The sequence below is a fragment of the Cibotium barometz genome, chromosome 12 (assembly GCF_041138505.1).
Source record: "Cibotium barometz isolate CiBa-2024 chromosome 12, ASM4113850v1, whole genome shotgun sequence".
Taxonomy (NCBI): Eukaryota; Viridiplantae; Streptophyta; class Polypodiopsida; order Cyatheales; family Cibotiaceae; genus Cibotium; species Cibotium barometz.
The window spans coordinates 15,477,663-15,503,996 of NC_141057.1; the positions used below are offsets into that span (position 1 = coordinate 15,477,663).

The window sequence follows — 26,334 nt, forward strand, 5'->3', positions numbered from 1 at the left end:
AATTGTTGACCTTCAAATTCCACTTTGAAGCCTTTATCCACCATGGCTCCAATTGAGAGTAAGTTCTTGGTGATGAGGGAAGACACCAAGAGGACATCTCCAAGCTACTTCCTTTCCCTTGTGTTCAGCTCAAGGAAACTTCTCCTTTACCTGTGATAGAATTAGGAGTGTTGTCTACAGTATAAATCAAACCATCATGAGTAGAATCCAACTTAGAAATATATTCAGCATGAGAAGTCATGTGGGATCTTTCCCCACTATCAATCTAGCATGGTTCCTACTGCTCCTATGGTCTACATGGTTGGCCTCTTTGATCTCTTCAATAGAGAGAAAAGTGTTGGCATTTGTGAAGCTTTAAGAGCTTCCATCTTTAGCACAGCTGACTGATTTCCCCTTCAGAATAGCTTGCTTTTTCCTACAATCTTTCTCAAAATGTCCATATTTTACAGTAATAACATTGAATGGAGTTATGGGAATCTCTAACTCTTCCTCTACCTCGCATAGCCACCTCTACCACTAAAAGAATAAGTACCTTGATCATTGTTGTTGTTCTTGTTGGGCTAGTAGTTGTTATGTCTTCCTCGTCCTCTTTGATTATTTTATCGTGCTCTGCCTCTTGTTGTGAAGAGTGACTCCATCTTCATCTTTCATGTTGCATAGTTTGTATTATTGAGTTTTTCAGCTCCTTCCAAGTGTAGGCTACTCAAGTTGGGTGCCAAAAAGTAAACCCGACCAAATGGGTAAACCCAGCCCAAATAAGTAAACCCGGCCAGATGTTGAATGCTGACTCAAAAATGCAAAAAGCTATGGAGCAATAGGCGGTGACTGTTAGTACAAGTCACTAGATGTCAGCAGGTTGACGGTTTGTCAGTAGTAGGTCGACTCAGATGGCTAACTTTAACAGTTGATGTACACAACTGATTCAGTTACCTGATTTAGGAAGTTGATTTTGGTAGGTGATTTAGGCAACTGGCTCTCGTAGCTGATTCAGATAGTGAGCTCAGATAGCTGTTTCAGATAGCTGTCTCAGACGGTCGGAAGAGGATGTGGCATCAGCAGATTAAAGGATGATGTGGCTTCAGACGGCCAAAATATGACATAGCTTTCATAGGTTGGACGATGATGGCTTAGTAGATTTGAAGATGACATGGCATCAGCAGGTCAAATGATGACATGGCATCAGCAGGTTGGAAGCTGATGCAAATTATGCAGATTTGAGTCTGCAAGTAGAAGTGGCTAATGTTGAATCTACAACCCAAGTATATAATGTTGAATGCCAGAATGCAGAAGACTAACTTAGCAATTGTGCAGTGCTGACGCGAAGAAAAATGACAGTAGATCTGAGAGGCGGCATCGATCGTGCAGGAGGCAACATGTGACTAAAACTGATGTAGATACTCGTGTGCTTGATCTCACAGGCTAGGTGGTGCCTAGGCAGACTCTATGCAATGGAGAAAACGAGGCTATGATACCATGTTAAAACTGTGAGGACAAGGAAATGCAACACAACGACCAGCACATCTGATTGAATGAACAAGTAAAACTGAATCAACACTATTTATATTTCAGAAACAAATGAGATACAAGAGTGATAAATTGTGACTCTAATATGTGGGTGGGCTAATCTCACAAACCATAATCCTAGTACTAAGGAGCTCAAATAGCTTAAATCTGACAATTCATATAGTGTTGTGCGTGTCAGGCTCAGCCTACACTCAGCAGGTGGCTTCTACTCACTGTCTTGTTCACTTCAGTTCACCTTTAGCAGGAGGCTGCATACAAAATAGACTTTTATAATGATCCAAGATGAACATCTTGTTGCCGATAGTAGACACATCATGATCGAGCCTTCATCTCCGCCAATGTAATCAGTTAGGTGTGACTAGAAATTTTATAGCTTCCTGTCAGCGAAATCGTGGGCAGTTAGGTCAGCTTTGCAAAATTGTCTCTAGAGAATATGGTGACCTGTAATTCTTACTTTGATCTAGGAATCATTTTCTACCAAATAGACGGCACATTTTCAAGGCTTTGGAAACCTTAAAAATGGTGTGCATCTTGCATCTTTTAACATCTCTACAAAAAGTTAATAAAGTATGTGAAGCCTGTTGCATTGGCAAGCAGTCCAGAGCACCATTTTCTATAAGCACAAGTAGAGCAAGAGGAGTCCTTGATCTGATTCACATAGATGTTTGTGAATCAGCCCACACTCCTTCACTAGGTGTGGTAATACATACTATGTTTCCTTCATAGATGGCTACTCCAGATACACTTGGGTTTTCCTCATGAAATCCAAAGCTGAAGTATTTGGCATTTTCAAAGAATTTCATGTTATGGTTCAGAACATGACAGGTAGAAGAATCAAGGTCCTCAAGTTAGACAATGGAGGAGAATACCTCTCCAAAGACTTCAGCACAAATACCTTCTTAAGTATGGCATCAGAAGGCAATTGACCAACAACTATACACCTTAAAAAATTGGAGTTGGTGAGAGGAAGAATAGAGTCATGTTTGAGTCAACCAGGTGTATGCTACAGGAGAAGAACCGCGCCATTGCTTGGTCTACCTATGCCTTGAGCTATGCATTTTCCTTGGTCCTTTGAACTACTATTTTGTTGAGAGGTCGATTAAAATACAAGATAACAAGTGCAAGATCGTGGTGGCAAAAAGAAAAAAAATGGAAAAATGAGAACGAGAGCTTACACATTGGAGGCCGTAAGAGCATCGTCCATGGCAAGCAAAGCAGGAAGCAAGGGCTAGGTTGCCATGGCTAAGGTTTTCTAAAGTTCCCGCACAAGCACATGAGAATCAACTAAGAAACATGTGCAAGTTCGTGGCAAGAAGAAAACAAATTGGAAAAATGAGTGCAAGCGCGAGAGCTTACACTAGAGGTTTTACTAGGAGCAATGTCCATGGTGAGCAGGGAATGAAGCAAGAGATACGTCGCCATAGCTAAGAAAAAAGAGCAAGAGAAAGAGGCTCTATTTGTACTTGTTCGATCGTGAGAGAGAAAAGGATTCATCGCGTCAATCATCATATCATATCAATATCAATAATATATGCACCCCAAATGTTTTTTTCTTTAATTTATTAAAGTCAAAGATGCTATTCTATTAGTTTGCTGACGTGTGGCATCTCCAACGTTATGCAACCCAAGCTTTTTTTTCTTTAATTAAAGTCGCTATTCTATTAGTTTGCTGACGTGTGGCATCTCCAACGTTATGCAACCCAAGCTTTTTTTGCTTTAATTTATGCATATATGTTGACGCGTTGGTGATGCTTCCTGGTCATCCCACTATGGCGTGGTATGATCCATCTCTGGCTAGCATGTGACTTCGAAGAAATTTTGGACTCTCTGCTCGTTCTCGTGAAAATCTGGCTTCTGGATCGTTTCTATTGGCTAGCAGGTTATGCATGCCTATAACGTGTATCATTTTTATTGGTTTTTCAGTACTTGCACCATGAAGTATCTTTTCTTGTGCTATTTTCTACATCTATTTAACGAAACCTTACACTATTCTATTTTTCTCATCTTCTACCTGTTTGTCTTGGCTTCTCCAGTCTTATGGCTCCTAAGAGGAAACCACTGCACAATATCAGCAATCTCATGAAGATTGATTGCCTTGTCATGAGCATGATGCCTAGATCCGAATCTAATCCTCACCAACCATCTACGTCTAGTCTTTGGAGAGCACAAGTGGATCCTCAACATCCCTCGATGTCCCACTGTACCCAGAGGAGAAGGTCATCCACTGGCATCCTGTGTTGTGATGCCTCCTGAAGGGCCTTCTACAGTTCGCAACTTACATGCATTGAAGAAGAAAGCTCGCTCATCTGGTAAAATATGCACCCCAAACGATATGCTCCCCAAATGTTTTTTTGCTTTGATTTATTACTAAACCCCAAACGTTTATATACACAATTGTTCGTCTCGTTGGCAACTTTAATTAACGTAATTTATTACACAACTAATATTACAGTGAACCGCTACGGACTGGTTTGTTTTCCCATCGTGTGATGATTGATTCCTCTAGGTATTGTTATTGTCCAGGATCCACACAACATGATGGAAAAGGTAAACAACCTTTCACAAATGAGAGCAATGCCGAGTCTGAACCATCTGTCCACACGATAGCTAGTTTCCCGCCTAAGAAGAAGACGAAGTTGTTTGAGGTGTCGGTCACCGTAGCAATCAAAAATCGTGACGTAAATCTATCTTGCTGGAACCACTAGAAGAGTTTGTAAGAATGGATTGCCTGAAGGGTTTATTTGCACTTAAAAGAGGTGCTACTTTGAATCATCTACATTTTCAAGTCGTCATTAGTCTTATGGCTTCCTCGCTCATAAGTATGCAAAACCATCAAGCGATATTTGGGGTGGGATTTTTTTAAACCAGAGGGTGCTATAGTGATGTGTAGAGGGCTAAGGCAAATTAAAATGCATACTTTGAAAGGCATAATAGGGTACTGCATGAAGGACTTACACAAGCCCCACTTCAAGTTCTTCTCACACAATATCTCCAGTGAGGAGATAACGAGAGGACGTCAACTGTATGCTTTTTATGGCCAAGCTGGCTTGAAGAAATAAGTTTACTTGTTAACCTCTTTGAGCGAGCTTATGTATATACGTGCATAATTATATAGCTAACAAGCTTGGTGCTTCACTCCAGAGCACTCTATTGAAAATGGTTCGAACAGGGAAATACTACCCGACAGCATCCTGGATAATTCCAAAGACTGGCTCTGGCATGAGTAGGAGAAGATTCGTTACCATTTGGAAAGTCATGAAGTTTCCTCACCTCACCCACTGCATGGACATAGAAGAGATCTTCTTTGCAGATACTCCCACTGGCAGATATTTCAATCATGTACATGCACAATCTGACAAAGAAGAGCATGAAGATGACAGAAGTGAAGACGGTGATGCAGGATGTATACATGAAGACGTGCATAGTGAGCACATTGGAGAGCTAGGGAGTTATGGCAATCTCATTGTCATTGGCGAAGACCAACAAACTGCGTCACAACAAAACTACAATGCATTGTATCTTTCAGTGTGGGAAAGAACACAAAAGTTCAAGAAAGCGATTGTCAATGGAGATGAATTCGTGCCATTGTCACCAGAAGTGTGTAAATTTGTTGGTCTTACTGAGAAGCAAGCTTACTTCCTCTAGTTTTGTTTGGTGTTTCATGTTTGGTGCATGTACATACTTTCAAAGTGTCTTACCGAGAAGCAAGCTTGCTTCCTCTAGTTTTGTTTGGGTTTCATGTTTGGTGCATGTACATACTTTCAAAGTGGATTTTCGGGTGCATATTGTCTATTTTGGCTTTGGGTGTATGTACACATATATGTCCTCTTTTATTGCTTATTTCGATATATAAATAATACATTACATTGACAGTTCTCCCCTACTCTTGTTGCTCTAATTGGCTTTGTTTATTCGTAAATGGAAATTATCTATTCGAAGTGGATGGTGCAATGGCTTCTATTTCCAAACCTTGTCTTCCCTAAAGTTTCAAACCTGGTCTTCCCTAAAGTTTTCTACGAAAAAATTGAAATATGCACCCACGAAAAAATTAATTAATGTACTGGTGTGAACAATTATTTATAAATAATGCACCCACGAAAAAATAATTAATTTCTTTAATGGAAGATGGTGAAAGACGTCGGATTTTCTAAACGGGGTAACTAAAACGTGGCGGGCCTTGTCGCTAATGGGCCGTTCGAGTACGCCGCGTAAGGTGGTAGCGCTCGTGTTCCGCCCGTGTGGGGATCGCGAGCATACAGGGCGGGCGAGATGGCACTCACTGCTGTCAGCTGCAGTTTCCAAACTGGTAAGCTAAGGTCTCAGTATAAAAGGGGCCGCTCTTGCGATCAGCCAAGCCGCGCTGCCGCAGTTCTAGTTGTTTGCGTATAAGCAAGGGTCTTGTAACTTGTTATCATCAGTTGATCAGTCATGAAGCACAGTCCTGCAGTCGTGTTTCTGTTAGTGGCGCTACTACTGCTGGTGTCTTTGAGCAGCTCGTGGGCGCGCCATGAGCGTCATGAGTCGTGGGAGGGTAGCAAGCCGGAGAGGGAGAGGGAGAGGGGCCGTGGGCGCCCTCGCCATGAGGAGGAAGAGGAGCGGCAGGGACGGGTCGAGATACAGCTGGGCGAGTCTCGCGAGATCCTACAGTCGGAAGGCGGTAAATTCCGCGTGTGGAGCGAGAAGATTGACGCCATTCGCAACACCCATGTAGGCATCGGGGAGCTAGAGCTGGAGCAAGACGGGCTGCTGGTGCCGCAGTACACCGACGCCGACAAGATCGCATACGTGATAGAAGGTACATTGGTGAAAATACCTTGTTTGTATTGGTGTGTATCCATGTTAACGTGCTAATGTAGGACGTGGGCGGATGGGTGCCGTGATACCGGGCGCGCAGAGCGAGTTCCGGCGCACGTTCGTCCGGCGGGTGGAGAAGGGGGACGTGATCGCCCTCCCCAAGGGCACCGTCTACTGGTGGTACAACGACGGCAACGAGCGCCACCGCGTGCTTTGCGCCGGCGACACCACCTTCGGGGCCAGACCCGGCCACTTCCATGTACGTCCCGCGGTCCTCTCTCTCTCTCTCTCTCTCTCTCTCTCTAGATGGCTGAACTGGCATGACTTCCTCAATGCGTTGGCTGACCTGGCTATATAATTGCAGCAATTCGGCCTCGCGGGAAGCAAGCAATCCAGGTTCGGATCCCTCCTACACGGGTTCAGTCGGGACACGCTCGCCACTGCGTGGGGGGTGGACCAGAAAACCATGCAGTCCCTCCTCGACCGCCAGAGCGACGCCGGCATTGTTAAGGCTCAGCAGAAGATCGACTTCGCGGAGGTACCTCGCGAGCGAAGATTTAGCTCAGAAGATGCAGAATTAGAAGAGAATCATTACCCATACTACGATCGTCCGGCCAGCAGCTTCTACCTCGAAGAACTCAAGTATAGCATCCGGCCCGAGCACCCAGACCTCTTCGTCCGGGACGGTGGCTGGCTCAACGTCGTCAACTATCACAAGCTGCCCGCCCTCCGGGACGTCGGCTTCAGCGCGATCCGGGTCTCTCTCGACAAGGTGAATCGCCGGATAGCACTCAAATACTCATTTTAACAGAATAAATAGCATCTAATCCTGTATTTTTTTATGGTCTGTCGCACCAGAACGCCATGTGCGCCCCATCCTTCGTGCGCAATGCCCACCAGCTCCTCTACGTCACGCGCGGCAACGGGCGAATCCAGGTAGCTAGTGGCGACGGACAGACCGTATTTGACGAAGAGGTGCGCGAAGGGGCGATGCTTGTCATCCCGCAGTTCTTCCCCTCGCTCAAGGTCGCCGGCGACCAAGGGATGGAGTGGATCAACCTCCTCACCTCCGATGGGTATACAACTCAATTTGCATACACCGAGTGATCATCATCTTTGAGATCGACCGATCATTTCTTGATTGCTCCATCGTTGGTCTTTTCCATCTACATTGTCGTCTTGTGTGCATGCATACATGCAGGCCCTCGACCTCCTTCCTGGCGGGTAGGAACTCGGTGTACAGGGGGATCCCGAAGCAGGTGGTGGCGGCAGCCTTCAACGTGGACGAGCGCACCCTCAAGGAGCTCGGTCGGGATCAAGAGGTCATTTTCCCGCCACGCTCTGGACGCCGCGAAGAGAGAGAGGAGGAGGAAGAGAAACGGCGCAAGCGCCGACATGAGGATCAGCCTTGGGCCACCGCTTGAACAATCCGCCTAGTTGGCGCACGGGTAAATAAATAAGGCTGTCGGAAAAGAGTTTTACGTTTTCACGTTTGAAGCTCCATCAACCTGCAGTAGTTTTTCCTAAGTTGAATCCTTTTATAATAAGTTTTTTTTTCTTCGGGAATGTTGCATTTCTCTCCATGGATTTGGGTTGGTTTTTGTCCCTTCAAAGCTTTGTACGACGAAACGTAGCACAAAACTCGTTAAATGGAAGAATATGGATCCCTATTGAGTGTTCTTACCTTCTAGGCTATCTAGATTTTTTTGTAAAAGACTCTTAATATTTATAATATATATATAGTTATTGTTCAAAAATATTGCAAGAACAACTCTTGGTAGCCCAGCAAAATATGGATCGGGAGAATATGATCAGCCCTTAGAAGGAACTTCATAAATGGAAGAATATGGAAACCTTGTGGGAACCTTGTTTACAGAAATAACTTACATTGCCAGATTTGGCCAATTTGAAAGAGGAAGTAAAGGGGGGGTGTCCTCTTCTCTCTGCTTAGCCTTGTAGGTTGTACAAATAAGTCACCTTTGAACATTGGTTTATAACAACTCATTACTCTTTCACAAACCTTGTGGGAACCTTGTGCGATGTATAACTTACATTGCCAAATTTTGGCCAACTCTTTCACAAACCTTATGGGAACCTTGCCCACTGTATAACTTACATTGCAAGATTTTGGCCAATTCTTAGTCCAAATTGTTGAGATGATGTAATGAGTGTGCACACGAGTGAGTGTGAGGGAGGGGTCGATGTGAACCTTGCATGCTGTATAACTTACATTGCCAAATTTAGCCAATTCTTAGTCCAAATTGTTGAAGTTGTGTGTGTGTTTATGTGAGAGAGAGAGAGAGCATAAGAGGGTAAGGGGTGGGGTGGGGTTGACGTGCACGTGGGAGTGTACATGGGACTGGGAATGCGTGAGTGCAAGTGCTCGAATGAGCAAGAGAGAGAGAGAGCGAGAGCAAGCATGCGCACGCGCACGCGCGAGCAGTTGGTCTAACTAATTGTATCATGGTTTTTTCATTGCTCTTGTGGGTATTGCCATTTGTATTGACCATTCAAAAATTTTATTTCTCAAACAATTGCAATGTTCAAAGATTTATTACCATAGATATTTTTTAAAAAAACAAGAAAAATTCATATGGAAAGTAAATTTATGATGTTGCTTGCATACACCATGCATTTACACTCGTCTGTGACTCTATCTATGTCGCTCTTCCTCTCCCTCTTTGTCTAAGGGATGACGAACATTTCCGAGGAAGGCAAGGACAATTTCTCATATAATCGAATAAGGACCCATAAATTAGAGCCTGGTTACCAGGTCCTTGCAATGCTGCAGTTTGCAGAGATGGACTGCTTACAGTGGGTGATGGCACCTTGGGTAGCACTGTGAGGCTCTTGCATGGTGCTCATATTATATTGAGGGGAAAGAAGGCCAATGTGGTCAGGGGAGGTGTGGTTAGGGGAGGATAGCTTGGAAGCTAGGCAACTAGAAGAAACAAGGAATCAAGAAGGCGAAAAACATCCTCAACGACTTCCAATGGTTGCAGCGTTTAATTGTTTTAAAAAACAAAACTCTTAACAAAGGTTATCGCAACTTCCCCATATTAATTAATCAATTTTGATTTTTCACTCATTGTAGGTCCCTATTTGTCCCATTGCTTCATGTGCTTTTCAAAAACGACGCCTCCATCTCCCTTGAAGTAATATGCATCTCACTACCATCTCCCTTGAAGTAATATGCATCTCACTACCATCTCCCTTGAAGTAATATGCATGGCAAAAGCATATGAAAACACACAAAATCAGGAGTAAAGTAACATAACACAAAGCATTGGGTGCAATCTCTAGCCTCGCCCCCCAACGTGAGTGACTCCACTTTCCCCACATGGGTATTTTTTATTTTTTTTTTCCAAAATAGCCCAAGGAGCCACAAACAACTTTCCTTACAAAATTGGGCTTGTTTGCAACTAAGGTCGTAACCACTCAAATGTGCACAAAATATTACACGCCCCAACTATACAAAATGGGAGGTGGGCATAGTAACAAAATGTCGGATACTGGCTAAATCAATGAAGTAACTCCACATAATACCGCACACGATAAATATGCACTATGCATAACCCTACACCCATACGATGTCTGAGTCGGCTCCATCATCGTGTTGATCACCTATTACTCAACAATACCAACCATGTTAGTTACATACAATGAATTGGACTCCTCACAATCAATCCCACCATGATAGCATGACATAGGCACAAACATATACACCAATAACACTAGCTCAATATATAACACAGAATCACTTGTAATACTAATAACATTAGCATGGCCCCAAATGTGCATACACCAAAATAACACTAGCCCGTTAGTATTTAATAATGGAATCACCCATGATACCAACAACAACTACCAGCATCCCCAAGCTACCATAGAAGGATCTAGCTAACATCCCTCTTGCTTGAGTTTCCAATTGTCCTCGATTGCATCTTTACTTATATAAGTGGATGAGGTCAAATGCACAAGTGCAAAAATATCACTTAGGCATCCACTGAGCATCTTCTATAGAATAGTTCTTGAAAGTTAAAAGATACTTGCATCTTCTATAGGATGGTTCTTGAAAGTTAAATGATACTTAGTGTAAGTGTTTCCCATGCGTATGTGGTAGTGTGTTAATGATCAATGATTGTGCTATAGGTTCAAGTATTTCCTCTTGATCAACAACAACTAGAGATGTCTCTTCATAAGTAGGACGTGAAGAAAGTGGTCCTCTAAATGGTTTCAACAAGCTAATGTGGAAAGAATTATGAGTGTGCTAGTGATGGCAGATCTAATCGGTATACAAGGTCATCAATCTTTTTGGTGACCCTAATCGGTATACAAGATCATCAATGTTTTTGGTGACCCTAAATGGTCCATAAAACCTTGGTGCCGATTTCACTATTGTGTTCTTCTTAGCACTTTTGAGACATCTCTTTTTAATTCTTAAGAGGACATAATCACCTTCTTTAAAAGAAATGGCTTTATGTTTCTTGTTTTCTTATTTGACTACGCTTCTTGGATTTTTGTATAGCTTGGCGTACTTATTGAAATAATCTCTCAAAATATCAAGAAAGGTGAGAGGTAGGGAATGGGTAAAATTTTTCCATAAATAATCTCAAATGGTACACAGCTTGTGGGCTAAATGAGGTGTATTGTTACAAGCCAAGTGAAGAAGGTGAATGTATTTATCCGAATTAAAACATAGCTCTAAGTAAGTTCAAAATTGTAGTATTAGTAACTTCAATTTGTCCATTGGAATTTGGATACAATGTGATCGTGAAATCTAACATAGGCTATAAGTAAGTCCAAAATCGTACTATTAGTAACTTCAATTTTTCCATTGGATGAAATGTGGCCCCATGAAATCCAACTTAGTGTCTAAGTTGCCAAAGAGTGTAGTCTAAAAATGAGTGAAAAACTTAGAGTCACAATCAGACCCAATGACATGCCCAGGGTAAGCCATGATGTACAAAGATTTGCTTGATAAAACAAGTGTGCAAGTGTGCGGCTTGTTAAGATGTCAATGTCTATTTCCATGATCCAATAAAATAGGCTTGGTTACTAAAGTGGTCCACTATAGTCAAAATCATGTCATTATGGCTCGCAATAGTAGGAAAGACCATAATGAAATCCATTGATATCTACTCTCATGGTTCATTAGGAATGTAATGGCATCAAGAGGCCTTGAGTCTTGCCTTTGTAGCTCTTAATCTTTTGGCAAATCATGCACTCGGCAACAAATCTAGCTACATCCTTTTTCATCATATGTTAAGAAATTGAGCTTAACTACTATTGCGGCATTGATGACCCACATGAGTGATAGCTTCCGCACATATACCACTGGCATGGTTGATGAGATTATGATTGATATGCCACCATTGGATGACAGGCTGTGTGACAGCCACTTTGGAGTACTAGAGTTACGGCATAGTTATAGCACCAGCTCATATAGTCGAGTTCACACTATAGACCGACCATTGTATGTTGTTGTACGAGAGTACTTTCCCTTTATGTATGTGGTCTTAGTTTTTGGTTATATGGTTGAAGAGAAGAGAAGAAGACAGAAGAAAATTCAATCATCTATCTCTCTCTCTTGTGTCTTGCACTCTCTTATGTGTGTGTTTACTTGTAAGGAGCTCAAGCTCTCCCTCTCCCCTGCATTTTCTTTATAGTATCAGAGCTCCAGTTTGTGTGAGATAAGGAGGCAAGCAAGACGCAATAAGAAGTAAAAAAGAAAGCGGTACACGGATAAGAGCATCATCATCTCTTCCCCTTCTTGTTTAGGTACAACACCCCCTCGGTAGCTCTAAGAGCTACACATCTCCAATTGAGGGGCTATCTTCGCATGCTTGGAGGTGCCTGTGTGTTATAAAGTACTATGTAGTGTAATTTGTTAGCTAGATTCGTGTTTTGGCTGTGTTATAGGCTCCATTCAACAGTTTCGAGAAGTTCTGGTAGAGAACAGTCTCTAGTCGAAATCTGTTTATTGCAATGCAGCAGTGCATTTTGGGAGTGCAGACAGTGTTTGCACACGTATTGTTGATATAGGGTGTATGTACATGTACTCTGGTAAGATCTGGTGACATATAGATTATGCTATGAAGTACCACTGCAACAATCATCACAAAAGATAGTATTGTGTTATAGGTTGAATATAGAAATTGTTTGTTTGTAGGTTTCTGATTGTTGTAGGAAAACATGTCTAACGGACTCAATCATATTGTTAGTGAAAAGCTAGACAAGAACAACTTCCATGAAGTTAAGAATGACCAATTTCCTGATGGTCAAGGATTTTGGGACTATGGAAGGTGACAATGAGGAGCCTTCAGAGCTATCTATAGAGAATGCCACTCTAGCATATTTAAAGGCATTCAAGTATTGAAATCAGGGTGCAAGGAAATTCATGTATTGGCTTTCGATTAGTGTCACAGACACAATAATAGGACACATACAGGATGCCTGTTGCCATATATATAGGCAGTGATGTGTGTGAACACACTTAGGACCGCCGAGGCACTTTTTCCCTCTTTAGGAGGTTTTTTCCCCCCGGCTTGTATATATGCCCATCATTCTAGGGCTAACTAATCTTTTGTACATTGACACAATCTAATACATTGTGTGTTGTGTGCATTCTTGCTTCTTCTTCTCCAAGCTTTGTGTGCTTTCCTGCAACCCTAATTCCAACAATTGGTATCAGAGCAGGCATCGGCTCCTAGGGCTACGCCGCTAGCACCCTCCGACTCACGTTCTCCGATTGAGGTGAGGTTTCACGAAAGCACTTGCAGGTTCTCAGAAATCGCATCTGAGGTCGTTTCGGGCTCCATTTTTGCATTGCAAGTTCTGCACAGGTGTTTTCGTCATTTTGTGCAGAAATTTTGAGAGTGCAGTTTTCTGCAAAACAGGCATACGTATTCTATTGTGGACCGTGCTATATAGCACGAGTTGTTTTCTGTTCAGTCTTTGCTTCATTACAGGTAGCTTTTGCATCAGTTTCAGTCGGTGGCCATGGCTGATAACAGCAATGATGTATTTCGCATGTTGTTTGCTGAAGACAAACTGGATGGAGACAAAAACTACCCACTTTGGGCATACATGATGCAGCATGTTTTGGTTGCAAAAGGAGTGTGGAACATTGTGCAGGGTATGGATGTACGTCCAGGTTCTGTGGATGTAGGATCTGTTGAGGATGTTGCAGGTTCTAGCAACTCTACTGTTGCTGCTGTTTTACCCATTGCTGAACAAGCTCGTTGGGATGGTAAAGATGCGCAGGCTCATGCCTTGATTGCACTTTCTATCAAACGTAACATCACCCCACATATTCGTTCAGCTAAAACAGCAAAACAGGCTTGGGATATTCTAGTTGGTTTATATGCAGGTCGTAACGAGGCAAAAATCTCTTACCTGCGTAAAGAGCTGGAATCGAAGATTATGCAGGAAGATGATGACATGAATGTTTCAGTGTACAATGCCGTATACCCCTCAGCAAAATGGTGTTGCTGAGAGGAAAAACAGGTCACTTATGGAGATGGCACGATGTATGGTCAAGAGCCAAGCTTTGCCACATGCGTTTTGGCTTGAGGCTGTCATGTGTGCTGCATATGTACTCAACAGGTGTCCCACTAAGGCCTTGCGGTCTATTACTCCATACGAAGCTTGGCATGGCAGGAAGCCTTCTATTGGTCACTTGTGTGTCTTTGGTTGCTTGGCCTATGCTTTAGTGCCTATGCAACAACGCAGAAAATTGGATGATAAGGCTGTCAAATGCATTTTTGTTGGTTACAGTGCTGAGAGCAAGGGTTACAGATTGTATCATCTGCAGTCAAAGCGTATCTTGATTAGTCGAGATGTTGTTTTTGTGGAAGATGCTGTGCAACCTTTGTTATCATGTACCAAAGAGACAGGTGTGAACTCACGGGATGTATTTGATATGCTGTTGCCTCTGTTTATAGGTGGGAATTCAAATGTAAGTCCTAATGAGGCAAATATTCAGCTTATGCAGATTTCAAACGACATCATACATCAGCCTATTTTTGATGCAGATTTACAAGATGTAATTCATGAAGATAGGGCTGAAAATGAGCAGGCTAGAGGTATGCCTAAATGGCTGGTGCAAACCTTGTGTGATAGTAAAATTGATGCACCTATGTTTAGTCGTACTTGTTCAGGTTTTCAGCATGCCTCTTATGCATTAGATTGTTATGCTTTGGCTATGTCTAGTATGTGTGAAGAGGAAGAACCTCTTTCATTTGATGAGGCACAAAAATCAAAAAATTGGTTGGCTGCAATGCAAAGTGAATATGATGCTATAATGAAGAATGGTACGTGGTCTTTGTGTGATTTGCCTATTGGTAAACAGGCCATTGGATGTAAGTGGGTTTTTAAATTGAAACAAAAGCCAGATGGCAGTGTTGATCGCTATAAGGCTAGACTTGTTGTAAAAGGTTATGCTCAAGAAAAGGGTATTGATTTTGATGAGACCTTTGCTCCCACTTGTCGTATGACTACCATTCGTAGCATTTGTGCATTGGCAGCTCATAATGGTTGGAATGTACATCAGCTAGGCATAAAGACTGCATTCTTGAATGGAGATTTGCATGAGGAGGTGTATGTATCGCAGCCTCGTGGTTTTGTTCAAAGAGGGCAGGAAAACAAAGTGTGCAGGTTGGAAAAGGCTTTATATGGTTTAAAGCAAGCTCCATGAGCTTGGTATGAAAAGATACATGCATATTTGACTGCACATGGTTTTCAGAATAGTCCAACAGAAAGCACTTTGTATGTTAAACGTGTGGATGGTGTACATCTAATCATTGCTCTCTATGTCGATGACATGCTGCTCACAGGACCAAATGAGAGTCGTATTGCTGATTTTAAGGCTGATTTGAATGCCTCTTTTGAGATGTCAGATTTGGGGCATTTGCACAATTATTTGGGGATACAATTTAAGCAGTGTGATGGAGGTATTGCTTTGTGTCAGACAAAGTATATTGAGACTTTGTTGCAGAGATTTGGCCTTGAAGACTGCAAGCCTATTGCTACTCCAATGGAGACAGGTTTGAAGTTGAGTCTTCATGATGCTGGAGATCACTTTGATGTCACACTCTATCAGATAGCTGTTGGTTGCCTCATTTATGTATGCATTACGAGGCCGGACATTCAGTTTGCAGTCTCACAGGTGAGCAGGTTTATGCATAGCCCAGGGTCTCAGCATTGGAAGGTAGTTAAATGCATCTTTCGCTACTTGAGTGGCACCATACATCTTGGGTTGTTTTATCCCAAGGGGGGATCGTTGCCGCCAGATTTACATGCTTTTTCGGACTCAGATTGGGCTGGTTGCTATGACACAAGAGTGTCCACAAGTGGTTTTTGTTTCATGCTCGGTAGCTCATGCATATCTTAGTTGAGCAAGAAGCAACCTACTGTGGCCACTTCTAGTTGTGAAGCTGAGTACAGGGCAGCTTTCATAGCTACGGTTGAGTGTGTGTGGCTCAGAAGGCTTATGGCTGATTTGGGTGTTGGACAGGAGTCTGCCACCTCTATCTTCACTGACAGTCAGAGCGCATTGGCAGTTGCGAGAAACCCAGTTTTTCATGCTCGCACAAAGCACATTAAGGTGCATTATCACTATGTCAGGGAGAGACTCTCAGCAAGAGAGATCAGCTTGGCCTATGTGCCAACACAGGACAACCTTGCCGATCTTTTCAACAAAGGCGCTGCCTCATGAGAAGTTTGAAGCTTTCTGCAAAGCTTTGGGCTTGCTCCCCTTTGTGGATTGATCTACTTTGGGCATGGCACTCCCCTATACATGAGTGCCAGCTCTCGTTCACACCATCACTCCCAGGGGGGATTTGTTGCCATATATATAGGCAGTGATGTGTGTGAACACACTTAGGACCGCCGGGGCACTTTTTCCCTCTTTAGGAGGTTTTTTTCCTCGGTTTGTATATACGCCCATCATTCTAGGGCTAACTAATCTTTTGTACATTGACACAATCTAATACATTGTGTGTTGTGTGCATTCTTGCTTCTTCTTCTCTAAGCTTTGTGTGCTTTCCTGCAACCCTAATTCCAACAATGCCAACACTCCAACAATTGCATGGCAGAACTTAGTGCATATGTTTCAAACTAATACAAAGGCAATGAAACTGTAGCTAAAACAAGAGCTGCATATAGTGGAAAAGAAAAGCATGTCTATCAATGAGTAAGCTTTGAAGATCAAGGGCATTGTTGAATCCCTTAGGTCTATCAATGTATCAGTGGAATATGATTATTTGGTGAGTGTCTGTTTGAATGGGCTTGGCAAAGAGTACAAGTCATTCAAGACCTCCTTTACGGTTAGGGAGAATGTTTTCAACTTTTGGACTTGGTGTTAGGAGAAAAGTCTCTAGGTGAGGACTCTTCTTCACAAAGAAAGAACACGTAAGAACAGGCCTTCTACTCTAATTCAAGTAGAGGGAGAGGTAGACATCATGGTCAAAGGCCAAGGTGGTGGCCGACAAGGAAACCAGAATTTTGGACAACAATAGTCTAATGATTCACAGCACAACAATCATACACAGGTGGAAGAGGCCACTCTAGAGGCAGGGGGAGTCAAAGAGGCTGAGGTGGTTGGTAAAGAAATCAAAGTGCAAACAGCATAGAGTGGTATTACTATGGCAAGCTAGGACGCATGGCAAAGAACTACTATAAAAAGCAGAATGACATTAAAACTGGGAAGTTACACAACAAGATAACTATGCATCATCTAGTAAACAGGGTAGTGATGAGACAGAAGTGAGCAAATGTTTGTGATGTAGCACATGCTCAGTTTCACAATAGGAGATGTATCAAAATCTCAAGATATATGGTATGTAGATTTTGGCACCTCTAACCACATGACTAGTCATGGTGAGTGATTTAGAGACATGCAAAAATTTGAAAAAACCAAGTAGGTGATAATACTATGCATCCCATTGCGCATGTTGGTAAAGTGCCATTATCTATGCAGGATGGCAAAGGCAAATGTACTTCATGTTCCAAATATTACAAAGAACGTGGTTCCTATTGGGGACAAATGATTGAGGGTCTACAAGTGAGGTTTAATCCTCGAGGATGTTTTATGAAAGACTTCAAGAATCAATGTCACTTGGTTGCAAACAGAAATAGTATTATGATTTCTTTGGATGTGACAATGCTTGAGGTAAAGGCAGCCATGTTTGCACATGGAACAGGTGTCATTACAGATATTGACATAAAGCACAAGCGCATTGATCATGTGAATATACAGCGAGACTGAAGTCTATGCAGGCCCAAAATATTGTTGCAAGTTTGCCAAAGTTTAAGGTTGATGGTATGCATAAAGTATGTAAAGCATGCCAACTTGGTAAGCAGGTCAAACAAGATTTTCCTCATGAAAAGCATGTCAATCCAAGGCCCTTAGATGCTATACACTTAGATGTATGGGGAGACTGACCAAGACTGCAACAGTTGTAGGTTGTAGGTATTATGCTACATTCATTGATAACCAAACTAGGAAAGTGTGGCTTTACTTCATGAAGGAGAAAAGTGAGCTGTTTGCTCACTTTCAGAGATTTAAAGTCTTGGTCAAGAAGGAAAAAGGCATACAAATAAAATGCACGAGGTCAGATGGTAGGGGAGAATATTTCTCCAATGAGTTCAACGATTTCTTGAGAAAGCAGGGAATCAAGAGATAGCATGCAAGTACACTCCATAACAGAATGGTGTTGCAAAAAGAAATAATAGGCACATAGAAGTGGCATGTGCCTTGATGGGACTGAAAAAGAATATGCCACATTACTTTTGGGCAGAATGAGTAACAACTGTTGTGTATATTATGAACAGGACACCCACTGCACAGCTGTTCATGGTATGAAGCCTGAACAGGAGTTTATAGGCATAAGATCGGGTGTGTCTCACTTAAAGGTGTTTGGGTGTATTGCATATTTGCATGTTCAATGAAGTAAGAACAAAGTTGGATCCAAAGACAGAGAAATTTATCTTTACTAGTTATGCTCTTGTTACGCTATGGATCAAAAATGTTATAGATGTTATACCCTACGACTCGTGAAATGCGAGTAAGAAAAGATGTTCTCTTTGACGAGACTCGGGAGGATCTATGTTCAAGAGGTATTTAAAAAACTCCTTACACTGACATACTTTTATGAATAAAATGATCCCTTTTTCATAAACTTATGGTTTTTTTTCAAATTTGGTTTTAAAAACCCCACCTATAAATGTAATTTTATAACTTTTTTGAATTAATATACCCCTCCTATGATGAACTCACTTCTACACTTACATATTTTTAGGCGAACCCCCCAAGTGACAAGATGAGTAGCTAGTATGTACCAAAAGCGGTGAAGGCAACAAAAGATGCAGATGTAAGAATTGTTGATGCTACACCACATGTAGAACAACAATCATAGGTGCTTAGTGTACTTGGAGAGTCCTCTAGCAATGGATCCAAGGTTAGTCCATGGTCATAAAGGTTGAGAATAAATGTAGGTACACATATCATGGAAAGGGAAGGAAAAGGTAGATCAACCTTTTGTGCCTAATATGTCAACAAATCACTCATATGTGGATGGTGATTCTAGTGACTCTGAGTAGAGCCTTAGTGAGGAGCTTGGCATTCCATCTGTGGTTACTCCTAGTGTAAGGAGAACCATGGCTGTTTTGAGGACGTAGGTCTACGAGGGTTAGGTACCCTGTTGGAAAGGTTGAGATATAATGGATATATAGCCCATCATTATGCTTACATGGTTGAAGCAATACAAGAGTTGTAGCCCACTTGTTTTGAGCAGGCACTTGGAAATAAGAAATGGGAAGATGCCACATGAATGACGAGATGGCAGCATTAGATGTAAATGCAACATGGGAGTTAGTACCTTTGCCTAAGGAAAAGAAGGCAATTGGATGTAAGCGGGTGTATAAAATCAAGCATAATGCTGATGGTTCAATGTACAAAGGTACAAGGCAAGATTGGTTGCCAACGGGCTATGCGCAAACTTATGGCATTAACTATGAGAGACATTCAACCCACTTGCAAAAATGGTAACCGCCGTGAGGGTTGTCATTACTATGGCTGCAACAAAGGTTGGTCTTTACATCAGATGGATGTAAAGAATGCCTTCTTGCATGGTGATTTGCAAGAAGAAGTATACATGATGTTTCCCACCACCAGGTTATGAGAGTGATGCACACCCAGATTTTGTGTGCAGGTTATGCAAAGCCTTGTATGGCTTGAAGCAAGCACCTAGGGCATGGTCAAACAAGATTGGGGAGTATCTTGTTATGCAAAGCCTTGTATGGCTTGAAGCAAGCACCTAGGACATGGTCAAACAAGATTGGGGAGTATCTTGTTACCATTGGATTTCAGTTATCCAATGTAAATTTTTCACTTTATGTGAAAAAGACAGATAGAGGGATAAAGCTATTAATTATTAGCATGGTTGGTGAGATCTTGGGTGATATGCGGCCAGTGGGATGACAGGCTGTGTGACAGCCATTCTAGAGATTGGCATAGTTATAGCGCTAGCTCATTTAGTCGGGTTCACACTATAGAGAACCCGTGTATGTATTGGTTGAGTACCTTTCATATTATGTGTACTCTTATCTTTGTATATGGTGTGTTGAGTGTTGTGTGAAGAAGAAGAAGATTTTCAGCCTCTCACCTTGTGTATTCTCTATTAGGGTTTTGGGTTTTGTGAGTGTGTGTGTGTGTGCTTGCAAGAGCTCAAGCTCTCTTCCTCCCTGCATCTTTTCATGGTATCAGAGCCTGGCTCGTGCTAAGGCTGAGCTGCAAGCAAGAGAACCACAGGAAGCGGTACGAGGGTAAGAGCTTCAACTACTCTTCCCTATTTGTGTTGGTGACTACACCCTTGTCGGGAGCTCTACGTGAGGCACCGGCAAACGATCTCTGATTGAGGAGCTTTCTTCGCGAGAGTAAAGCTATAGGGAAACTATTCTGTCCTATCGGACACCAATTTTCTGGGCCGAAACCGCGTTTCGAGCGCGTCTGGACATCCGTTTTTCAGAAAGCAAGCGATTTTGAGCACTGCGGGTAAGTCATCGATTCTCTGCAGAACTCTGTTTTAAGAACCACAGGAAGACAGATTGACTGTGCAGACACTGTGGGTGTTGCAAAGAGGTCTACAGTTGCCATTGGGTGTATGTATGCACATTGAAGTCACTAGTTGTGTGACATTTGAGAGTACCGCTGCAGGAAATACAGCAGTTTGTGCAGGACAAACTAGAGTGCTGTTTCTGGTAAAATTGTGTGTTTGGCAAGATGTCAAATGATGGGATAACCCAAATTGTGGCTAAGAAGCTAGATAAGAATAACTTCCATGCTTGGAGGTTCAAGGTTACGAGTTCCTGATGGGAAAGGGCTATTGGGACTACATAGAAGGTGAGCATAAAGAGGCACCGGAGATACCGGACATAAATCCTACTGCTACAGATGTGAAAGAGTTTAAAGACTGGAACCAAGGAGCCAGGAAAGTCATGTATTGGCTCTCCATTAGTATACAGGACACCATGATTGGGCACATTCAGGATGCCAAGTCCCCCAAGGAGGCGTGGGACACCTTGGTAAAGCTTTATGAAACAAATACCAAGGCACGTAAGATACAGTTGAAGAATGAACTTCATACTGTGGAGAAAAAGAGCATGTCTGTGAATGACTATGCATTGAAGATAAAGGGTATTGTGGAATTTCAAGACGTCCATTCAGACTCGGGAAAACATTCCCAACTTTACAGATTTGGTGTCTATGCTGATTATCGAAGAGAAGAGCTTGGGTGAAGACCAACAGTCTTCACAAAGCAAAAACAGTTCAGAGCAACAGGCCTTCTACACGAGTTCAAGAAGAGGACGAGGTAGAGGAGGCCGTGGACGCGGTCAAGGAGGTGGCCGAACAGGTAATCAGAATTATGGACAGCAGCAGTAGCAACAACAACAGTCCCAGAATACACAACAACAACAACACGTAGGTGGAAGAGGCAAATTCAGAGGCAGGGGAGGTCATGGAAATTGGCAAAGGCAATATAATGATGCTTGTGAATGCTATTACTGTGGTAAGCCTGGACATGTGCAGGCAGAATGTTATAAGAAGCAGGCTGACATGCAAAATGGGAAAGTGCAGCAAAACAACTATGCATCCTCAAGCAGAAATAATGAGGATAATGAAAGGTTGTTTGTTATGCAGCATGTCGTGAATGCCATGTCTGAAAATGTTGATGCAGCACAAAAAGATAATGTATGGTATGTGGATTCAGGCGCTTCGAACCACATGACGAGTCATGGGGAGTGGTTCAAGGAGATGAAAAACCCGGAAAGACTAGGTTTTGTGGAAACAGGGGATGACACTGCTCATCCAATTGCCCATGTTGGAGATGTGCCATTGTCTATGCAGGATGGCAAAGTGAAGTACCTTGCAGATGTACTTCATGTACCGAACATAACAAAGAATCTGGTTTCAGTTGGCCAGATGATTGAGCAGGGTTTGCAGGTTAGGTTTAACCCCAATGGTTGTTATGTTGAAGACTTTAAAGACAAGTGCAGGTTGGTTGCAAAAGGCAACAGAGTGGGCAGAATGTTTACGTTGAATGTAGACATACTTGAAATGAGTGCTGCGATGTTTGCAAATGGTTCAAGAATTGTTGCAGACACAGACATTTGGCATAAAAGGATTGGACATGTGAATGTGCAGAGATTGAAGTCTTTGCAAACTAAAGGAATTGTGACAAGTCTGCCAAAATTTAAAGTGGAAGGTATGCAGAAAATATGTGAAGCATGCCAATTTGGGAAGCAAACAAAGCATGTGTTTCCACGTAACAGATATGTGAGCAGAAATGCACTAGATATTGTGCATTCAGATGTATGGGGTCCTACGAAGACCATATCTATGGGAGGCTGCAGGTATTATGTGACTTTCATTGATGACCACACACAAGGAAAGTGTGGGTATATTTCATGAAGGAGAAGAGTGAGGTGTTCACTCACTTTCAAAATTTCAGAGTTTTGGTTGAAAAGCAAACAGGGAAATATGTAAAGTGCCTAAGGTCAGATGGAGGGGGAGAGTACTTCTCCAATGAGTTCTCTGAATTTTTGAAGAAGAATGGTATTCGGAGACAGTTTACATGCAGATACACTCCGCAGCAAAATGGAGTTGCTGAGCGGAAAAACAGGCACATTGCTGAGATTGCACGAGCATTGATGGAAGAGAAGAATATGCCGCATAGCTATTGGGCTGAGGCTGTTTCTACAGTAGTATACATCATGAACAGGACTCCAACTGCAGCCATACATGATGTAACTCCAGAGGAGAGGTTTACTGGCAGAAAACCAGATTTGTCTCATCTGAAAGTCTTTGGATGCATTGCATATGTGCATGTGCCAGATGATCTGAGAACTAAGCTGGATTCAAAAGCTGAAAAATGTGTGTTTATTGGATATTCCCTTGAGCAAAAGGGATACAGGTGTTATAACCCTGCTACACGTGAGTTGAGGGTAAGCAGGGATGTTGTCTTTGATGAGATGAGTAGCTGGTATGCTGCTGAAAAAGAAGCTATTGGGGCTAATGTGAGTGGGAGTGTGGTTGCACAGAATGCAGGTCAACAATCACAGTCTTTGAGTGGACCAGGAGAGTCCTCATCTAGTGGGTCTGTTGATAGACCATGGAGTGGCAGACTTCGTCATAATACCAGTCCTGCAAATGTGATTAGTACATCTCGTAAAGGAAAAGAGAAAGTGGTTGAGCCCCTTGGTATGCCTGACATTTCTACAGGGCATTCACATGTTGATGGAGAGTCTAGTGGCTCAGATATGAGCCTTGATGAGGAGCTTGGGATCCCAGCTATGAGAACATCTAGTGTAAATAAGGCTATGGAAGCGATGAATGAAAAGCTGCGAAGATCTGGGAGAGTGAAAAATCCTGTGCAGAGATTTACCTATGATGGTTATGTGGCACATCACTACGCATATATGGCAAAGGTTGTGCAGGTTGTTGAGCCCACATGCATTAATGAGGCTGTTGGAAATGTGTATTGGGAGAAAGCTATGGATGAGGAGATGGATGCACTATATGGAAATGAGACTTGGGATTTAGTGCAATTGCCTGAAGGCAAGAAAGCCATTGGATGCAAGTGGGTGTACAAAGTAAAACATAACAGTGATGGAAGCATAAACAGGTACAAGGCTAGATTGGTAGCCAAAGGATATGAGATGAAGGATCTGGGGGAGCTCAGATATTTCTTGGGCATTGAGGTGATTAGGTCACCACATGGTATTGGATTACTGCAGAGACAGTATGGCTTGGACATGTTGTCCAAGTATGGTATGACAGGCTGTAAGCCTATTTCCATGCCATTGGATCAAAATGGCAAGTTGAGTGCAGATTCAGGAGAGATCTTAGAGGATCCTACTATGTATAGGCGCATAGTGGGAAGCTTGATCTATATGACGATCACCAGACCAGATTTGAGCTATGCTGTTGGGTTGGTGAGTCAGTTTATGCAGGTTCCACGGAAACCGCATTTGGATGCATTGAGACGCATACTGAGGTATGTGAGGTCTACTTTGCATTGTGGACTATTCTATGAGACTGGGACAGAGATATGTGTACATGGGTACACAGATGCTGATTGGGCTGGTAGTATCTCAGATAGAAGATCTACCAGTGGATTCATGTTTTCTTTGGGGAGTGCTGCTGTGACTTGGAGCAGCAAGAAGCAGCCTACGGTTGCTCTATCCAGTACTAGAGAGGCTGAGTACAGAGGAGCTGCTATGGCAGCATGTGAGGTAGCTTGGTTGAGAAAGCTACTTGCAAATTTGGGTCTATCAGTGGATAAACAAGTTGTCATTTTCTGTGACAACATTAGCAGTATACAGTTGGCTAGGAACCCAGTCTTTCATGCTCGCACGAAGCATATAGAGATCCACTACCATTTCATCAGAGAGAAGGTCTTGGCAGGAGACCTTGACCTTGTTTATGTCAGCACAGAGGATCAGGTAGCTGACATCTTCACCAAAGAATTGGGTACAGAGAAGCTCCGCAGATTCAGGGCTTTGCTTGGTGTACATGAGATGGAGTTGAGCTCGAGGGAGAGTGTTGAGATATCGAGCTCGTCTAGTGAGGCGGTGGACACTGATGACTTGCCTGGGGGATAGGCCCCACACTTACACCACTGGCATGGTTGGTGAGATCTTGGGTGATATGCAGCCAGTGGGATGACAGGCTGTGTGATAGCCATTCTAGAGACTGGCATAGTTATAGCGCCAGCTCATTTAGTCAGGTTCACACTATAGAGAACCCGTGTATGTATTGGTTGAGTACCTTTCATATTATGTGTACTCTTATCTTTGTATATGGTGTGTTGAGTGTTGTGTGAAGAAGAAGAAGATTTTCAGCCTCTCACCTTGTGTGTTCTCTATTAGGGTTTTGTGAGGAGTGTGTGTGTGTGCCTGCAAGAGCTCAAGCTCTCTTCCTCCCTGCATCTTTTCAGAGCTCAAGGGGGAGTGTTGAGATATCAAACTCAAGTAGTGCTGCGGAGCGGACATTGATGACCCACCTGGGTGATAACTTTCGCACTTATACCATTGGCATGGTTAGTGAGATTATGGTTGATATGTGACAAGCTATGTGATAGCCGCTTTCGAGTACTAGAGTTATAGAATAGGTATAGTGCTAGCTCATATAGTCGAGTTCACACAATAGACCGACCATTGTATGTTGTTTGTAGGAGATTACTTTCCTTTTATGTATGTACTCCTATTTTTTAGTTATTTGGTTGAAGAAAAGAAGATAGAAGAAAATTCACCCATCCATCTCTCTCTCTTGTGTGTGTGTGTGTGTGTGTGTGTTTGCTTGCAAGGAACTCAAGCTCTCCCTCTTCTCCACATTCTCTTTATTATATGCCATTAGAATTCTCTAATCATAGCATCATGTAATGTAAAGAATACCCCTCCATGTGACCCATGTATGGAGGCTGATGCATCTCCTCTAAAACAATTTGTCTAAATGGTCATGTGATGCACAATTTTGAAACAAAAGATGTCCATTATATGAGTACTCGTTGATAGCAATCCAATTTCTATCTTTCATTGAGTCCCAAGGCTCCAAAAAATCCAAATCGTATGATTGTAAGTCATGTATATCATGCAAGGTCTAGGCCAAGTGACAATGGACTCAATCTTCTTTGGATCCACCTAAATGGCCCAAGTATTCAATTTTATCTAGAAAGAAACTACTCTTCTCGGGGTTAAGATAAAGTTGGTTTTCCCTCAAAAGGGAGAATACTAGCTCCAAATGTTTCTTATGATCTTTAATATTTCTGCTTAAGACTAGTATGTCATCAAAGAATACGACCACAAAATCTTGATATTTGAGGAATATGTGCATAGTTCATCATACGACTAAAAGTTGCAAGAGAATTGGTAAGTCCAAAAGGGCATTATCAAAAACTTTTAATGACCAGATTGAGTCCTAAATGTAGTTTTATACACATCTTCCTCAACCATTATTACTTGATGATAGCCAGACTAACTTATGGTCAATTATTCTAAATACCCTAGCACCTCTCAATTTATCAATAAGTCATCAACTATGGGGATGGGGTTCCTATATGTATTGTAATCTTGTTAAGAGCTCTATAGTCTATACACATACAAGAAGTACTATTCTTTTTCTTCTTCAAAAGTACGGGAGCACCATAAGGTGAGGTGCTAGGTCTTATCAAACCTCTCTTCAAAATTTCTTCTACTTGAAGTTGGATTTCTTTTTATTCTGGCATATTAACTCTATAAGGTGCCTTGCAAGGTGATGTATTAATAGGAAGAACCTCAACCTTATGGTCTTCGAGTCTAGAATGTGGTAGTCTAGGAGGTAATTCCTCTTTTTACTTAGACAGAAATGTTTGTTGTTGTGAGGGATTAATAGGTATAGTCTCTATGGTTGTAACCTTGTTAACCAACACCAATAAGTTTTCTCCCTCTTATTCAAAACTCTCTTAGCCTGGGTGT

General features: G+C 42.4%; 2 protein-coding genes across 4 annotated transcripts; both read left to right on the forward strand.

The window, feature by feature from the left end:
• Positions 1–3,560: 3,560 nt before the first annotated feature.
• LOC147633114 (uncharacterized) lies at positions 3,561–5,398 on the forward strand. 3 transcript variants are annotated; one of them, XM_086805802.1, is made up of 2 exons: positions 3,561–3,833; positions 4,048–5,398. In XM_086805802.1, exon 2 carries the CDS (start codon positions 4,681–4,683, stop codon positions 5,167–5,169), a length of 489 nt encoding a protein of 162 aa, XP_086661928.1. In that variant the 5' UTR covers positions 3,561–3,833; positions 4,048–4,680; the 3' UTR covers positions 5,170–5,398. The 3 variants fall into 2 exon arrangements, with proteins under 3 accessions (XP_086661928.1, XP_086661929.1, XP_086661927.1); XM_086805801.1 differs by having other exon boundaries at positions 4,666–5,398.
• Positions 5,399–5,952: 554 nt separating this feature from the next.
• On the forward strand, positions 5,953–7,884 carry LOC147633115 (12S seed storage protein CRB-like). The gene is made up of 5 exons (XM_086805685.1): positions 5,953–6,319; positions 6,381–6,577; positions 6,683–7,090; positions 7,177–7,394; positions 7,520–7,884. The coding sequence occupies exons 1-5, from the start codon at positions 5,953–5,955 to the stop codon at positions 7,740–7,742; spliced, it is 1,413 nt and encodes a 470-aa protein (XP_086661811.1). The 3' UTR covers positions 7,743–7,884.
• The last annotated feature ends 18,450 nt before the right edge of the window (positions 7,885–26,334 follow it).

What these genes read in the sequence shown, in the direction of transcription:
- LOC147633114 (XM_086805802.1), top strand. Translation starts at nt 4,681, where the DNA reads ATGGTTCGAACAGGGAAATACTACCCGACAGCATCCTGGATAATTCCA.
- LOC147633115 (XM_086805685.1), top strand. Translation starts at nt 5,953, where the DNA reads ATGAAGCACAGTCCTGCAGTCGTGTTTCTGTTAGTGGCGCTACTACTG. An exon ending in GATCGCATACGTGATAGAAG is followed by an intron (nt 6,320 to 6,380) that starts GTACATTGGTGA and finishes GTGCTAATGTAG; the next exon opens with GACGTGGGCGGATGGGTGCC. An exon ending in AACCTCCTCACCTCCGATGG is followed by an intron (nt 7,395 to 7,519) that starts GTATACAACTCA and finishes GCATACATGCAG; the next exon opens with GCCCTCGACCTCCTTCCTGG.